This window comes from Hordeum vulgare, chromosome 4H, assembly GCF_904849725.1.
Source record: "Hordeum vulgare subsp. vulgare chromosome 4H, MorexV3_pseudomolecules_assembly, whole genome shotgun sequence".
In the NCBI taxonomy this organism is placed as follows: Eukaryota; Viridiplantae; Streptophyta; class Magnoliopsida; order Poales; family Poaceae; genus Hordeum; species Hordeum vulgare.
The window spans coordinates 77,173,502-77,191,894 of NC_058521.1; the positions used below are offsets into that span (position 1 = coordinate 77,173,502).

At 47.1% G+C, this 18,393-nt stretch overlaps 1 protein-coding gene across 1 annotated transcript; it reads right to left on the reverse strand.

The window, feature by feature from the left end:
- Positions 1 to 335: 335 nt before the first annotated feature.
- Positions 336 to 18,002, reverse strand: LOC123447936 (F-box/WD-40 repeat-containing protein At3g52030). Its single transcript, XM_045124672.1, has 9 exons — positions 17,626 to 18,002; positions 16,779 to 16,964; positions 16,526 to 16,580; positions 16,113 to 16,211; positions 15,052 to 15,155; positions 14,172 to 14,261; positions 13,690 to 13,832; positions 12,815 to 12,899; positions 336 to 961 (listed from the first exon to the last, which is right to left on the reverse strand). Exons 1-9 carry the CDS (start codon positions 17,997 to 17,999, stop codon positions 556 to 558), a joined length of 1,542 nt encoding a protein of 513 aa, XP_044980607.1. The 5' UTR covers positions 18,000 to 18,002; the 3' UTR covers positions 336 to 555.
- Positions 18,003 to 18,393: the final 391 nt, after the last annotated feature.

Consider the following 18,393-nt stretch of genomic DNA (forward strand, 5'->3'; position numbering starts at 1 on the left):
GATGTGGAGCGGCTTGCTCCGATGAGGATAATGGCGAAGTGGTGGACAGGCACTGTGTGAGAGATGGAGATAGGAGGCGATAGAGAAAAAGGGGATCTGGCTTCGAACTGGGTAGTAAAAAAGGAACGGTCCACACTCGCGTTCACGCTAGAGATAAGGGACTGGACGAATGTGTGGCGTGGCCCAGGACCCGTGGCGTCCGGACGACGCGGAGAATTCAGCCGGATCTAGAATTTAGATCGTTTCTCTACATAAATATGCACGATAGAATATCAAGTAGCTGACAGCGCGGATGGGAGCAAATTGGCGGAGGAGGCAAGGCAAGTACACAAAACTGAACACATTGTAACTCCTATAATTCTCTTTTCCTTCCGGAGAAAAAAGAACATAAATTCGACATAAATATTATTTTCCACGGCAATACAAATGGCGTTGGCGGTACAGCGTGTCAACACCAACACTACATCTTCAGGGTACTGTTACAAGCTTACTTACAGTGTCTCGTTTAGAAACAGCGCAAGTTCTTCTGAATTCCCGATGACCATTCTAAGAACTCTATGAGCGGAATTTCCAGACGCGGATGTAGTTTTCACCGTGCGTGGTCACGATTTTCTTCATGCCCACTGACAGGCCGGCGATTGGCGGGCGCAGGTGCATAGGAATGTTGTCCAGCCGGGCATCCGGAGCGATTTCATGGACTCGCTTCTTTTCGACTTGCTGTCTGGGGCCAGATTCCGCTGGGCGGACATTCTTTTGTTCAGCTTGCAGCCTGGAGCTGGACTGTGCTGGGTAGCCTGCATCCATGATGAAGCTTCGAATAGTATCGCCGGTTCTCTGGCATATCAGGCGAAGGACGCCATCAATACCACCAACGACCAGCGTCGAAGTGTCACCAGGCAAATGATGTGCACTGTAGATGACATTTGGGCTAACTCTTGTTTCCCAGAGAGGCCTCAGGGTCCTGGTCAAGGATAAAAGTAACAAAAATGATGAGATCCAGTTATGATTTGCTGGACCATGACATTAGAAAAAAAATCAGCAATGGCTTCTGTTGCCAACATTCTGCCCGGTAGTTAAGTTGTTAACACTGCAAACAACTTCGTACTTGCATAATAAAACATTATGGATAATTTAAGACGTTGAACAACTACAGATCGCCACAATTATGAACAAAGTGCAGTTGATTAAAAGAATGTAGAAATGAGCAGTTTGCTAGTTGACCTCTAAAAACAAATTATTCATTGACAGGATAATTTACTACTCCCTCCGTCCCAAAATAAGTGACTCTGACTGTGTATTAATTTTATACTAAAGCTAGTACAAAGTTGAGTCACTTATTTTGGGACAGAAGGAGTACATTATCAACTGGTAGTCATGATAATCTTCTTCACATTACAAGAATGTGTAATCTTCCAACTTCCTTCTTTTCTCTGCATGGAAATAATCTTCCATGTTCAAGCAATCTGAATTCTAAACTAGCATCTTATGAGAAATCATTACAGGTTTTTCAGCAAGTAGCAATACCTACAACTGAAATTAGTGTTGTTCATGAAGCATAAAAAGGTTATCAACCACACACTAATGCAAATGAACATTTTGTTCAGAAAGGGAGACTTCACAACACTTGTGTTTTTCTTGCCCTGTGGCTAGAGTGGTTTGAAGAACAATGGGGTGTATGCTTGGGACTAGTAATGGTCCTGATAATCTTTGGCAATTTTACGCTTGGTGCTTTGCCTATATGCCTAATGGTGTCAGGTTTTATACTTGTGGTTTGGCTGCTATCTGTTGGGCATTGTGGAACTGCCGCAATCGCGCGACATTTGAGAAGAAGTTGGGGTCCCCTTTTGATGTGGTTTATTCTGCTTGTGGATTCCTGACATATTAGGCAGGACTCCTAACAGGGGAAGACAAACTGGCGATGGAGCGGGGGGCGAAGATGCTGAAGAGGAACGCGTCGAACATGCTGAGGATCTGTGCGGCCCTAGAGGATGGTTGTTGATGGATGTAGCTGGTGGTTCTTAGTGATTTGGTGGTGACCTCCCTGCGTGGAGTGATTTCAGGCAATGACCTGTGTAATATATACTTGCAGTTCTCCTAAAACTTTGTAGATGGTCTGTGCGTGGTACGGGTGTTCTTGGGTTTTTGCCCTACGATAGGCTGCTCGATGATGAGTGTCTATGTGTAGGTTTCCCAAGAATGCTCTGAACTCGCACCCCTTTTTCTGGTTTCCTTTTTCAAAACTGAACTTTGTATTTCCGTTATGTGAGTAATGGAAAAGGGGTTGCCCGGTTCAAAAAAAAAATGCAAATGAACACTTTTCCATTAAACTCAATAATTAGGTGAGGCCATGCACTGCTCATACAACATTTCTGTTCACTCTACTCAAACTTCAAAAAATGAGAGCGAAATCAGGATAGTTGATCAGAAAAAATATTCCCTCCATCCGGGTACATAAGGCCCACAGATTTGTCTTAAATCAAACTGTTTTAAAGTTTGACAAGGATAATAGAAAAAATATCAACATCCAGAATACCAATAGATATACACGGATGGATGGAGTATAAGGTATTCATTTCTTGTGCGGCAGCAACAGAACAATACTTAAAGCGACGGATCTAAACGTAAATGTACATGATAAGTTTTGCATCTCTAGAGGCAGCACATAAGCGACGGATTTAAACTGTCAAGATATCTATCTCTCCAAGCTGTAAGGCCGACATAAGTGCTGTCCTCTCCTTACTCCCCGCTCAAAGCATTTTCATTCGATCGATATAGGCTACGTGCTATCTGAGCCGTCCATTTGGATTGTTGGAGTGGCCTTTTTATTTTTATTTTTAGTAAGACAGCAGGAGATCTGCTGCGATTCTATTAAGAAGAAAGGGGCCGACGGCCAAGGTACAATTGTTAAGCAAAGAGCATCAAAATAGAAAGAAAAAGAAGACTACTGTTGCCCGCTTTGCAAGGCAACAAGGGGGGGTGGGGGGTGGCCTCAAAAAATGTTTTCAGCCAGGATAAAAAACAATTGGACAGCCAGCAAGCTTCCAAGCTGCAGCTTCATCTCTAATGTGTGTGAGCAGTGCGTTTATTGGGAGCTCTTTCTTTTGGAAAATCCTACGGTTACGCTCGAGCCATAGCTCCCAACAGATCAGTATTGCAAGGGCCCGTGTCCCTTTCTTCCTTCGTGCGTCCAAATCAGCACTGCTTAGAGCCTCAAACCAGTCGCTTAATGGTCGGTCAGCCGCCCAGGAAGCAGGCTGCAAGGATGGTCGGTTTGTATAGACAGCCATTTGCACCCAAATCTTTGTCGACCAAGAGCACTCAGAGAGGAGATGTGTGGCTGTCTCCAGGCATCGCATGCATAGAGGGCAAAAATAGTTATTGTCCCATCCTCTCAGAAGTAACACGTCTGCAGTGAGGATCTTCCTTTGCATGGCCATCCACAAGAAAATCTTGCATTTGGGTGGCGCCCAAGTCCGCCAGATCGAGGAGTATAGATTGTAGTTGATCATACCCTCAAATTGGAAAAGGTAAGCAGATCTTGCAGTGTATGCACCATCAGTTGTTAGCTTCCAAGTGATTGAGTCTCTGATCGTCGTGCTTAGCTGAGTTTGATTCAGCAAAGTGGAGAGGTTAATAAGCTCATCAATCATATCATTCTGCCAGTTGCGCTGGAGGTCATTGATCCAATTATCTCTCAAGAGCGCATCATAGACGGTTCTGCCTTTCCTTGTTGAGCCTGCAAACAAATTTGGTGCGATGTCTCTTGGTGCTATCCCCTGTAGCCAAGCATCCTTCCAGAAAAGAGCTGTTTTTCCATCGCCTACGGTTACATTAGTGGCCCCAGCAAATATGGCGAAGTCTCTGTCATCACATGGTCCTCCTGTGCCAACAGTCGGGATGTTGGCATCGGTCCATCGTAGCCATATCCATCTTAATCTCAGTGCACGAGCAAACTTCTCCATGTCATGAAGTCCAAGACCTCCAAGTCGTTTTGGGCGACATACGATATCCCATCTAACTCTGCATTGTCCTCCAGTGCATTTTTCTTCGGCACACCAAAACCAAGCTCTGGTGCGCTGATCAAACCATTTTAGTAGCCATCTTGGAGGTTTATGCGATGAGAGCATGTAGACAAGCAGGGACTGAAGAACCGCTTTTGCCAGGATTAGCCTATCTCCCTTGGACATTAGTTTGCCTTTCCAACCCGCCATTCTGTTGTCAAATTTGGACATGATGTTGAGGTAGTGAATTTTCTGAAGTTTCTTGATAGAAAGCGCCATCCCAAGGTAGGTTGAGGGAAAAACTCCAATTGGTATCCCCAGTGGCAGCAACACTTGTTGTAGGTTAAGGCCATCACAACGAATTGGCAACGCAACACTCTTCGCAAAGTTTGTACGGAGGCCAGTTACCTCCTGGAAAGTCTGGAGGATCAATCCAACCATGATCATGTCCTCGTGAACCGGGTTTACAAAGAGTGCCAGGTCGTCAGCGTACAGTGATGTTCTCATTGTGGCTGTCCGTCCCCGAAGCGGTGGAGAGGAGACCATGTGTAGTTGTCATGTCGAAAATCCGGTGTAGGGGCTCCATAGCAATGATAAATAGGAAAGGCGATATTGGGTCTCCTTGTCGAACTCCACATTTATGCCATATCCTTGTAGTGGGAACACCATTAACCATGACCATTGAAGAAGAGGAGGATAATATCATAGAGATCCAAGCACACCATCGCTGTCCAAATCCCATCGCCTGCATACAGCTTAAGATGTAGGGCCAGGAAACAGTGTCAAAAGCCTTTGCCAATCAAGTTTTAGCAGGACGGAAGGTAGCCGTGCCCGGTGATAGTGCTTTGCTAGGCTCTGTACATAGAGTAAATTCTCCTGGATGCTGCGTCCGCTCATGAATGCGCTCTGGCATTTTGAAATCAGAGAGGGTAGCCGAGGCGCGAGCCTTCGTGCGAGCACTTTCGTAATTATTTTCATTAGGCTGTGGATCAGGCTGATTGGTCTGTAATCCCCGATCTGTGTAGGGTCTTTCTTCTTGGGTATCAGCACAATCAAAGCATCATTGACCTTATGAAATGATCTGGTGTTGAGGAAAACAGTCGTTGGAAAACAGCGAGCAGATCTTCCTTAATAATCTCCCAACATGCGCGATAGAACGCTCCTGGGAAGCCATCGGGGCCAGGTGCTTTATCCGTTGGCATGTCCCAAATAGCTTCCTTTATCTCCTCAAGAGAGAAACCATGCTCAAGATCCTGTAGGTTTTTGGGAGTAATTTGAAGAAAGTCCCAGCAAAAGGATTTTGAAATTTGAGGCGGTGTTCCCAGAACTGCAGAGAAGTGCTCGCCAACCGCATTGAGAATGGTTGGTTGGTCGCTCAGAAGCGCTCCAAGGGGGTTTAAAAGTGAATGAATTGTGTTCTTCCTAGCACACGAGTTTGCCTTCACGAATAGCATCTTTGAACTGGAGATATTGTCTCTTAACCAGGACACCTTCACACGCTGCCGCTGTTTTATTCTGAGTAAAACTGCCAATCCAAGACATCGTGACTTAAGCATCAGCCTGGTTGCGCTTTCGTAAGCCGTGAGGGTGCGCTGATCCTGAGCACAGTCTAATCTGAGAATGAGCTCCTGTGCTGCTAGCAATTGCAGCTGCAGGTTCCCAATCCTGGCTTTGCTCCATACCGACAGTGCCCTTGCAACTGATCTGAGCTTGGTGTTGAAGGAGGAGATTGGGTCTGTCTGCACAGGTACACCGCTCCAGGCCGCCGCGACCACTTCCTGGAATCCTTGAACGTGTTGCCAATAATGCTCAAACTGAAAGCGCCTTTGTTTTCTTAGCATTCCCTCGTTGATAAGGAGAAGTGGGCAGTGGTCCGACATGGAGGAAGACTGAGGCAGCAGCTTGGTGTTTCTGAAATTAAGTTCCCAGTCCACGGTACAGAACGCGCGGTCTAACCTTACCAACGTTGGAGGTGATTGTTCGTTTGACCAAGTATATTTCCTGCCGATCAACCTAATTTCTTTCAGACTGGAGGCGTTCAGAGCCTGCCGAAATCTGAGCATCCATCTTCTATCTAAGTTGGGGTTGTTCTTATCTGCTGCCGAGGTGATGAGATTGAAATCTCCAAGCACAAGCCAGGGGGTGCGTACAGAACCAGCAATCTGCCACAATTCGTTCAAAAAAAGAGTCCTTCTAGCATCGACGTGCGGTCCGTACACAGTGGTGATTGTCCATGGGCATCCATTAAGTGGTACCATTGTTGCATAGATGGAGAAATCTCTAACTGCAATATCTGATGCAGTATATTGTGATGTATCCCACAGTAGAATCAGGCCTCCCCTTGTTCCATCTGCAGCCAGCGAAATTGCTCCCTGTAGCTTCTGGCCTCCAATCTCCTGTCTGTCTTCATCGGAGAGTAGGCGTAGCTTTGATTCTTGCAAGCATAGGATGGAGCATCCGCATTGCTGAACCATTGACCTGACAACTAACCGCCTAGCCCGGTCATTTAGTCCTCGCACGTTCCAGCAGAGAATAGCTAGTCTATCATCCATAAAGAACTGTTGTAACAAACAGCCTAACGAGAGGCAAACACAAGGATGATGAAACAATGGAAATAGTGAGATAATATTCAGGCGCCGCCGGCGCGTGAGTACAAATGGTGACACAAATAAGTGCTATTCGGACACATAACAGGGGTTTATCAGGTGCCTCCGGCACGTGAAAACAAGGAGCAGGCGCAATCCGTGCGGCTCTAGATCCGACTACAAATTCAGTCTCAGACGTCACCAACAGCAAATAGACTAAGAGCAAACAGCAAATAGGCTAAGAAGAAAGAAGCTGGCTTGCTGTGGCCAGTTAGGCAAATAGGATGATGCTCTGCCGCTGGCTGTGCTGCCCATCCAGCAGCAGGGGGCCCCTTCATCGAGTTGGCTGCACAATCCATAAGAGATTGGTAGCACAGGAGGCTGATCTGCTTCATCAGTTTGTTTCTGCGTTCAGCTCGTCGAGTATGAGCTGAAGGTCTTCATCCGGGAGGTTAATGCATGGCGGAGCGTTAATCCCAGCTACCTCCGCAAGCTTGGATAGCAGTGGTTCTGGCATTGGGTTCTTGAAGAAGCTCAGATACATCTTAAGGGTTTCTTCGTTAAACTCGCTGATATCTTTTATCAGACCAAGGCGGACGCAGAATCTTGCTTGTGACTTCCTGGAGGCCATGAAAGATGAACTGGCAGCGCGCGCTTTGGCGCTCTTGGTCATCTTAGTCATGGAGGCGAACAGCTTCTTTCTGACCTGTCCCGGTGTTGAGTCTGATTTCGCTGGTGCTCCCAACAGTGAGGGTGAGAGTAGATCAGCCACTCGCTCTATAAACCAGTGCTGCTTCTCTGAAGGCAGGGAGGCCACGCGAGAGATGATTGCATTGACAATCTCTCTGCCCTGGGCCACATTTTGCATTTGGTTTCTATCTGAGCCAGACCGCTCCAGCTGAACTCCAGGTCCGAAGTTAACCTCAGATGGCATGAAAGGAGGAGCTCCTTGCAGGCCAGAGAAATCGATTGCCGGTGTCCTGGCCACAAACGCTTCCCAGCTGTTGAGCGGCAAAGCATCTGGGCCTCCGCTGTGGAAGAAGGCATGCTGTGCCGAGCTTGAATCAGCGAGGCGATCCCAGGAGACCGTCGCTGCAAAGCTTCTATTAGTGACCCACTCGTTTCCAGGAAGATGAACAGCAGGGTTGAAACAAGCCGACGGTGGCCCAGGCAGAATGGCTGTGGACTGTTCTTCATTGAGACGGTGCAGCAGATGATTGTTGGCTGGAGGAGAGATTCCCAGACCCCCAAAAGAATAGAGCATGCTGCCGTGCAGCCCGGCATCTTCAGAGGATGGCCTCATAGGTAAACAAAACTGCTGAGAACTGTTGTTAGAGGCAGCAACCAGAACTTCTTCTAACGGCGACAGAGCTGCGGAGGTAGCAGTTGCGCCCTTCCAACGTTCTCCGGAGGAGATGCGCTCCAGGCTGAGTCTGTCAGCCGGTTCGGCCCGGCTTGAGGATGGGAGCTGGGCAGCAGCAGGGGAGCGAACCGGACTGCCTGCAGCTGCGGCAGCCTGGCCGCTGGAACCATGACCCATAACCGTCGCGATGGAGTGGGAGTCTTCAGTGTCATGCCCAGAGCGACGAGAGGAAGGCCGACAGACAGAGCCAGCAGGGATCGCAGTGTAGGAGGAAGCAGATGCTGCCTGACGCGGAGCTGGTGGCGGGCTTGGGGAGGTGCACCATCTGCCATCCCTGTCCGAGGAGCGGCTAGGTGCCCGGTGGCGAGCCGCCGCTCGCCCCCAGCGCTCCCCGTGACGTCCACCACGACGCAGCGCAGGGTCGAACCGTGCAGTGTCGCGACATTGGGCTTGCCCAACGACAGACTGCCAGAGGGAGCGGCGCTTTCCGGCGCGGCGACGACGCTGCCGGCCCTGCCCTTCATCATCAGCATCATCATCATCCCGCCGTCGAGGGAGGCGCGAGGAGCTAGCATCGGAAGGGTGCCTAGGTGGCACAACACGCCCGTCCATGGTGCCAATCTGCACATTGTAGTGTAGATGCGCGGGTACTCTGGCGTGGTGGAGCAATCGGAGGCGACAGGGGAGTAGTCCTTGGCCAGGACTAGGTGGATGAGAACTCCAGTCATTGGTCCCTGCCGTCCCTCCTCGGCCGGCACACCATCTGACAGCTGGTGTCTGTTGCGGCCGTCCCCGGCACGCTCAACAATGGTGAGATCAACCGCCTTGGGGATGTAGTCTGGGTTCTCCGTCCATACCCATACGAAGAAGGCAGTGACATTCTGAAGGCGCTCGGTCTGCCGCTCCATTCGGTCGACGATGCAAGAGCCACCCAGAAGCTTCTTCACCACATCCAATCGCCAAGCATGGAACTTGATCCCGGAAATGGCAAGTCGGCAGTAGAACCGGAGGCTGCGAATGGTGCCAGCCGGCGCCGGTTCCCACTGCTCGAGCTGCAGCCGGATGCCATCAACACCAACGTAGCCACGCTCGAGGGCCAGATCACGCTGGAAGGGCTCCGCGAAATGAATCAGGTAATCTTCGGGGTGCGCCGAGGCCACTTGGATGGAGTCGCGTGGGATGTCGAGCGCCTTCTCGAGCGCCACGGCAACGAGGGCAGTGTTGAGGTCGACCCTGGCGTCAGGAGCAGTGGCCGTGAGCGCCGAGCGACGCAGATGATAGGCATCGGCCTCCATCTCTGGTGAGCTCACCACGATGCAGGATGAACGCTCCGGCCGACGGGAGGCAAGGCCAGGTGTGAACTCCATCAGAGCGGGCCTCACAGGCAGAGCGGGCCAGGCGGCCGAGTTCACCTGCGGTGGGCGAGGATGCTGGGGGAGACTACGGGTGGGAGGTGGCAGCTGGGAATGGAGGTTGGAGGTGCAGGAGCGCGCAAGATGGCCTGAATCCTTGCAACGGATGCACCGGATGGGGTCACGGCAGGATGCTAGGCGATGGCGCTTTGAAAGGCACCGGAAGCAGCGGCCATTGAATCTGGCTTTGAATGCTAGGTGCTGTTGCAGAGCCACGGGGTCAGAAGGCAGAGCGCGTCGTTGCCGATGCAGATCTCCGGAAGAGGTAGCCTTCATCACCCTCTTCTCCTTCCTGGAACGCACCAGGTTCCAATCCATCGACGAATCGGCAGGGGCATCGTCGGCAATTAAGGACTGGGCGCTGGCGCGAGGTGTGGATCCAGGAGCCACAATAACGGATTGCAGCTGCGGGCGAGGAGGCGCATCGGACGAGGACTGCGTCTCCCACCCCTCGGGCACCACGAGCAGGGAACGCAATCTGGGCCGAGGAGGGGGGAGGCACAGGCAGCTGCAGAGGGCAGCGCTGCCGGAGGCTGGAAAGGGGAAGATACACCTGCAGGCGGCGGGATCCGGCATTGAATCGACCCCGGAGATCTATCCGGCAGAGAGATCCCAGCTGCTGCAACGTCTGCTCGCGGGCAGGGTGAGACTGACGAGAGACAGGCTGGTGGGGAGACCGGCAGCTGCAGGACCGAGGTGTGGCCGGCGGGAGAGCGGTGATTTGGGCTGGGAGGAGAGATCTGGGCTCCGGCCGCCGTGAGGGCAGCGGAGGGGGGGGGGAGGGGGACGGGAGCCATTCTCTGAGTGGCCTTTTTATTACTTGGTCTTAAGTCTTTCCTGTGGCTGCTACCAAGTCCAGCCTGATGATGGACCCTTGAGGCAGTGACAGGGGTGACTCTCGAGCCTGTACAAAATACAAATTCGCTTCCCGTTGTACCACCTCTGTTCCCACGCACCACACCAACCCTATCCCCATCTCCTCCTTCCCACCTTGGCTGCTGCCGCCGCGCCATGCTGTGTCGCACCGCCACCCCTACGCTAGGACTCTGTTCGAACTCCACGTCGTTTATCCTGTCGGCTCACCTGCCATCGTGCTGGCTGTTGCACTTCACAGGGAATACCACAGATGATGGGGACAGAGGCAACGCACACGGTGTGGACCACTGGCGATTGGAGCTGTAGAGGCAGTGGTGCACCGAAGCTTCAAGGCAGTAGTGGTGGCGCACCGATGTTGACATCAGGGACAACACTGACGCAAGGCCGGATAAGGCCTGGTGCACTGGTGCAGGCGGAGAGCAGGATGTTGCGGGATGCCGAGAGAGGATTGGGCAGAGAGGGCTCGCCAGCAAGAAGAGATGGACGCATCTTTTCTTGGGCCCATGAAGCAGCTGCTGCACGTTGGTTCTTGTGTGTAGACCCATTCTCCTAAAACTGGCATTTCCTAGTGGCTAATCTGAACCCATTTCCTCCTCTCCGGTTCGTTCGCTTTGGTGTCGCACCAGCAGCTCAGCACCCCCGCCACACCTGCAGCATCCGCCGTACATGCCATTACGCCCTTGTGGCGCTATCTCGTGGATTGCCTGCTCCAGCAGCCTCCATGTCGTCCCATTTCCTGTGAAGTTCAAACACACCCTCTCCTTACGAACAGCCACAAAACTGAAAAGGAGAAGTGATGCGCGGGGTGGGGTGTCAGCCAGGGAAGTCCAGCCTGAGGGGTTCATGTGCTTCTCGTCATCTAAGAAAGCAGGTACCGTATCCCCTTCATGTGTTTCTCGTCATCTACAAGAAAGCAAGTACTGTATCCCCTGATTCTCCTATTGTACTGTTTTTACTTGCTTCAAGTTCGATCGATTTGGTTGGCTATGTGTGTGTGCCGTGCCCTGTCTGATGCGTCGGGTGGGCTTTATGGATACGGATATTGGGTTTTGATCTGACGATCTGTTCTTGGATAATTTCGGCTTACCTTGCTCCTTTGCTCCCAGCCATGATACTACTTGTCTGTGAAACTAGAAAATCCCTTCAAGTGGTACCACTGAACTTGCAGTTAGATGATAGTTTTCGGAACGCAGAATTCCATTCTAGCTTAATTCATTGAGGGGGCATGGAGGCTGCAGCTGGATGGTGTGCAGGCTTCTCTGCAAAAAGGCTAATGTGAGGCACAATCACAATTTGCGGCTCAACAAGGTTAGTTTCGTCTTGCTTTGCTTTTGATGTGCTCTTGTCCTTGGTTGATTTGGTTTCCAATGTTTCCACCTTCGGTGGCACTTGTATTTAGACTCGATGCTTAGCTAATCTAAATAGCAATCTCGGGAGTATTTTGTGAAGTATCATGGGCAACCTTTTGCTTAGTTTACTAATGGAAGAAGTCAATTTGAAAGTAGTTATGGGATGGTCCGGCTAGAAAGCCAGAGGCCACGTGGGGAACTATGTTGTCCTATTGAAATCAATATCTAAGTTTGGCTGCAGAAAATAGAGGTGAGGAGGTTAATTACATGTGGCGTGTCAAGGAAAAAGAACTGGAGCTAGAGTTGCCCAAGTTTCATCCTCAAGCTGTCAACAGAAGCTATGAGATATTCTGTATCAAACATCCTTTCCTTGCAGATATGGGAAGATGTTGGGTTCTCTTGGATCATGCCACCTGGCCGGTACCAAGAATGTCTTTGTGATCCGATAATTACATTGTACTAATGCTTAGATTGACCATTTTCGCACTGGATATTTAAGTTGCATTTTTTACTGTGAGATGGAGGTGAGACTATTTCCCCTTTTGTGGGATTCAGTTATTAGCAAGATTGTCAAAGCCTTAATCAACATAGCTTTGTCCTAAAGGAAGGGGGCATTTTTATGTAGTTCAGTGTCTGAATGGAGAGAGGTGGCACATAGCTTGTGGGGCAAACTTCATCGTTGGATTTTTTTCAGATAAAATGGCAAGTTAGTGAGAGAAAATATCACAGTTGTACTCATACATGACTCATGGCACAGTTTCTATGTTTTTTTTTCCTTTTTCCCTAGAAGAGAATATGCACACTGCTGTTAGTACGTCAGTATGCATCTCTGTATGGAACACACATAAATGTTCTTTTTTGGGGGTACCTGCTGCTTGCTGAGGTATAACCAAAAAGCCAAAACATTGGCATTAATCCAGAGGAAAATAAGCATATGACATGAGCTTGGAGCACGCTATAGCGGCATTTACATAAATTACAGCACAGAAAAACCGGTGAGCTGTGCTTCTCATCCTTCTAAAATTTTCTAAGAAAGAAAAAACGAATATAAATTGTATCATGTGTGTGGAGCGTGCTAGAGTGTCGTTATAGCCCAATAAAGATTTTTATAAGGATAAATTTTAAATGCCTCGACAATGTCGATGTTTTATATCTAGTGACCCAGCACAGCGTGTGTTCCCCTCTAGTACAGTACTAAATTAGAACAACTACTACTACTAATACTGACCTTAAGTCCCAGCAATGTGCATAACCAGAAGATGAGCCCGCGAATATTAAGTGCGAATTTGCACTGAAAGACAAGCATCTTATCACTGAAATGATAAATAATGTAACGAGTTAGTTTGATAGTGATTAAATTCACAACACAATCATATTTGTATGAATTTGTATTCACTATTTTTTTCCTCAAAAGATCCAACAAGAACTAAAACTGACAGAAAGTTCTAAATGCAGTTCGATTTATTGAGCTGAGATTAGTCTCATTCTTTATATAATCAAAATTAAAGGAACTTCTAGCATTATATTGCTGAATCGATCTGCTACTTAGCATTCAACATCAGATTCCTTTTGCTGGGAGGAATACAAAAAATGTTCAACTAAATAATAGGTCAATGGAGAAAAATGAACATTTATTTTGAGCAACACATTAGTTTTGGGTGTAATAGTCAGTTCTACGGTGCTCTCGCCTGGTCCAACCTATGGAATGCTAGCGATGTTGTATAGCAGGTCGGAGCAAAACACTATGTTTGAGCTTTTCAGTTACAGAACTTAATATCTTGAGTCATAAAGCTACACATCAAGTAACATATCTGCACGTTGTGATGGGAAAATAGAAATGTTGTACTACTACTGGTGTCAAGGATTAGAAAAGTTCAGATGTTATCTACTTCTAGACATTGCAAAAGAGGAGCAGAGGTAGCTCAAATGACCCAAAGCATATTAGAAGCTTCTCAACTTAACCTGCACTACGAGCTAAGGACTAGCCAGAAGAAAGACCATTAAATGCTTTTTTAGTCATACTCGAAACCAACACCATGCCCATCACTTGTCCGGAATTGAAAATTCATCATGCTAATAACCGAGAATTAGTTGAAAACATACCTGTTGGTGCAAAAGCTGACTTTAGAAGACCTAACCTCTGTCCTGAGGTTTGATCTGCAATAGCTACATTTCCAAATGTAGAACCACCAACGATCAGCTGGTCATCTGTTATTGCCAAGCATGTCACCGGGGAAGGGTGAAGCCTGTATACCATATGTGAAATAGGCATCAGTACAAGCAGCATATCAAATTGGGTGTACCTCTAATGATGATTACACACTTAAGTATGGTAATAATTTTTCTTTCGTGATACGTTGATGATATTAGAAAAAGATCCAAGCTTTTTTACCTATGTTGCAATAGCAATATATACACCGATAAACTATACCTAGCACAGTTAGCAGACAAGGGGATATGATGTTACAGAATTCCTCTGAAGTAATGTGAAGCTCGTGCACACAAAATAACAATGAAAGAAAGAATTCAACAATTGCAGAAAGCACTACGTTCACATGATATACTACTTGATTCCATGTGCTTACCGATGAATGCTCGAGCAACTCCTGCTGTACATGTCATATACAAAGGCTCTACCATCCTCACAACCAATTACAACCTCTGGATCAGCATAACTGCAGAAGCAAATGAAATGAGAATATAAATCAACCCTACTTAAAATAATAGCAAGAATGCCTAGGTTAATCAAATATTTCTCAAATAATGGTGGGGCATACACAAGCTTATATAAAACTCCTTCACTGTTAATAAATGCTTTCCAGCATGATAAAAATAGTTTGAACAAGAAACTGTAGGGGAGGCCCCAACAGTAGATTTTATTGAGAAGAAAAAGATGTTGCAAGGCTATATGCAAAAGAATTGTGCAAAGGGGTTAGCAGCCCCATCCAGCCAGAATAGGAGAGGACCTTAAGCTCATCTTTCATACTGAAAGAGAGTAAAAGGTTCCACGTGAGATGTATCAGATGCAATTCGGCTTCAATTTGGGCACCAAATCAATATGAAATCTTCTGGGGGGGAAATGGTGATATAGTTTATGAAGTGTTGTGGCACCATTCAAATTTCAGATCAGAAACTTAAATTGTGTTAGAATAAGAAAAAAAATCATAAGTTTGCGGTGACTGGATAGAAATATTTTTCTTTTTCCCTTATCTTTGGCAACAAAGGTAGAGTGAATTCAAGAAATACAACCACAAAAAAAGGGCATCTTTATGCCCATTTTTTTACCAACTCCCAAGTGACACCAGAGTGCACAATTACACTGTAAGGGTAGATCACAAAAGATATATAGTCTTTATTCTTCAAACGCCAATTCAATATTGTTTTCGTATCAGGCAACATCAATCTTGTCATTTCTAGTAAAAAAAATAGTAAGTCATATCGAGACAGCTAAACCTGGCACCTCACCTCATGCATAACCCATGATTGAATGTGTCTCCACGAGATTGAAATATACTTCTTGGTCCACTGCGTTTCCATATGCAAACCTGAGAGCTAGTTAAACCTACAATCTGCACAGAGGATTGAAATCCTTTTAGGATAGGTAAGAAATAAGTTTGTACTCTGTTGAAATAAAGATTCCATGTGACCGAAAAGATCATGCAAAGTTGTAACTATAACAGTTTGGTTCAATCCACCTTCATGAATAAAATATAGATGACAAAAACCAGAATCATCAATTCAGCCCATTTCAGAGTTACGTTGACAGTGTATAACGGAACATTTGAGCGCGTCTATGTCTTCTGCAATCCTAATGGGAGGAACGTTGATTGGAGAGATAACCACCCACTGATTTCTCTAACAAGGACACAATCATCTCTGCGTTTAGCCTTGCCCACCATTTTCATGTATGAATGGGATGGGCTTGACCACATGGACTACCATTGTGCTAACAAAGAGATGTTCCAATAAGAATCAGCTGGGAAAAGTATCCTGTAATTCTTGGTCAAAACTCACATATACATGATGAGTGATTTCAAGCATTGGATATGGTCCATATGGATTACAGTACAGGTGGTCTGTTTTGCAGTTCCCCCTGACATTAAGATACAACAAACCATGTTGCTAACATCATCACAACCAGATGCTCATATCTATATAAATAAGATGTTTAAAATGTACAGTTCATGTTTTGACCTATAAATAGGTGAGGTATCCCATATAGGCTGCAGTCTTCTATCAGTATGCGTGTATGTTTTTTTAGGTTAAAAGACAGGTCTCTGCCTTTACATCTAAGACTAGGGAGTTATAAAAGAGTAAGTAAGAGCAAAACACACCCGCAAAAAGTAAGAGCAAAACAAAAGGGTCCAGCCACCTCATGGCGCTGGCTATGCAAGGCCGAAAAACCATGTCAACAAGTATGTGAAAGAATAGTCGAAACATCCTATGTTGGATTTGTTTGTTCTCGAAACCCGAAGAATGCAGCTGCTGATACGTGAATAATAGAACTGTGCACCAACATTGATTACCTTATTTTCATCAAAATCGAAGTCAACCAACATTTTGGAATTTGGAACATTGTACTCGTTCATGTATTTGCAACTTTCAGCAGACCAAAGTCGAAGAACCTGGCAAAAACCATTGTCAAAACGATGAGGCATTCAAGATGATACTAACTAGAAAAGTGACACAGTATTCAAAGGGAACTACGAGATCTTCAGCCATGCACTATGCTAATCATCTACAATTTTGGACTTAGGCAAGCATGATTTCCACAATCATGTTTATGTGACAATCTGCATCTCATTGCATCAACTGTAGGGCCACATACCACACCTCACAAATACATTTTGTAACTAGATATTTTACATTGATGAAGATATTTATTTGAAACAACATTGATGAAAATATTAAGAACAGCACTACATGATACAACATTCACCTTATCTCCCATTCCAGTTAAGACTGAACCGCTTTTCATACGACACAAGGTGGCCCTGCAGCAAGAAATAAGAAAGAGAAAACATAGATACTGAATCATTGTTTGGTAAATAAGAAACAGAAGACTGATCATGCTAAAAGCCTAAAACTATACAAAAATATTATGAGTTGACAAATGTAACTATTTTTGCCGGTACATTATAACACTCGGAGGCATATGTTCAGAAGACATATACCAGACAACAGGTGCCTACCTTATATCATGACCAATCCACTGATGAACTTCAGCAGACCCTCTAGCAAGAGTTGATGCATGCTCATTCATGGCCAGCGCCTCAAAATAACTTTTCACTGAAATAGTAGAACTCGAGCCTCTTGCCTGTGGATTCCTCTTGTAATATAGATCCCTCATCAGATGGGCCGTGTTGATAATCGTATTCCTAAACAAAGCATAAAATCAGACATGCACACTGTAATCAACACTAGAAATTGCTACATAATTAGGAACTTTCACAAGAAAAAAATGCATCCGGATTGTGGGATGAAAAATGAACAGCACAAATACCAAACTGAAATACAACGACTAGCACAAGAGTTGCATCACAGCAATTGGTAGCTCCCTGGTTTAGGTTCTCAGATCTTTGCCATCTCGCGGATTGAAGTGTGCATCTATGATTTATCAATACTGCTAATAAAATCAGTCCGGTAATAATAATCCGCTAACAGATCGAGAAGTAGGTTCAGTTATATTAGTACTTCCTCCGTTTCAGTTTATAAGTCCGGCACGTGTATCTAGGTCGTCAATTTGACCAACTTAATGAGAGGCATATATTACAAAAAATATATCATTAGAAACTTTAGATGTTCTATTTTCTAATGATATAATTTTTATGTTAAACAATATATTTTATATAAGTCAAATTGACGACCTAGGTACACGCGCATGCCTTATAAACTGTGACGGAGGGAGTATACAATATAAGGAGAGCGTAGAACAAAACGAACGTACTGCTGACAGCAATCAGGAAATGAACTGAAGGAGACACAGGAAAGGGAAGGGAAGGGAAGGGGAGGTGAGATGATCCGCGTAGCAGGTCTGACCATGACTGGCAGACGGCGGAGCAGTGGGCGAGGTCGAAGTGGTCGTCGAGGCGGGAGAAGATGGAACGGAGGGTATCGTCGTTCAGCGACTGCCCCGTCAGCCCGTACCCGCCTCCGCCGCCGCCGCCGCTGCGCCGCTTCGAGGTAAGACCTCCGCCCTGGCTCCGGCTCCGGCTGCTGCTCGCCTCCATCTCTCCCTCTCTCTCTCTCTCAGAAGGGCGAGCCTCTCCTGTCGCCGCCCGCCGGTAGTCGACCGGTCCACTGTAGGCCTGTAGGCATCGTGGACTTCCGGCAGACAGCGTCTGTGTGGACAGCGGTGTTCGCTTGATTGCACCGGCCCAACAAGGTTTCGGGAACCCTCGTCCTCGCAACATCAGATCCCTGAAAGGCGAAACTAAGGGTGTGTTTGGTTGAAGGGATATCCTATCAGGGACAGGGATAACCATTTTTTTCTATGGTTGTTATGCGTTTGGATCTGAGGCGGGGAGGTACAGAGTCAACCAGATGCTGGGAATATTTAAAAAAAAGGATGTGGCCAACAGCCAAAAACGGGCGGGCGGTGGCAACCACTCTGGGGCGGCCGGCGCGGCCGTCGCGGAAGGCGGCCGGCACGGGAGGCGACCGGCGCGGGAGGATCCATCCTCCCAACCAAACAAAAAAAGGATAACCCTACCCTTACAACCAAACAAAAAAAGCTATCCCCAGCCACCTGGTTGGGGATACCCACAACCACCCTAGCCTATCCCTCCAACCAAACACACCCTAAGG

Coding starts and splice junctions, on each gene's coding strand:
- LOC123447936 (XM_045124672.1), bottom strand. CDS start 17,999: ATGTTGCGAGGACGAGGGTTCCCGAAACCTTGTTGGGCCGGTGCAATC. Junction 16,581..16,778: donor TGGATTGGTCATGATATAAG/GTAGGCACCTGT, acceptor TTCTTGCTGCAG/GGCCACCTTGTGTCGTATGA. Junction 12,900..13,689: donor GTCAGCTTTTGCACCAACAG/GTATGTTTTCAA, acceptor TTATCATTTCAG/TGATAAGATGCTTGTCTTTC.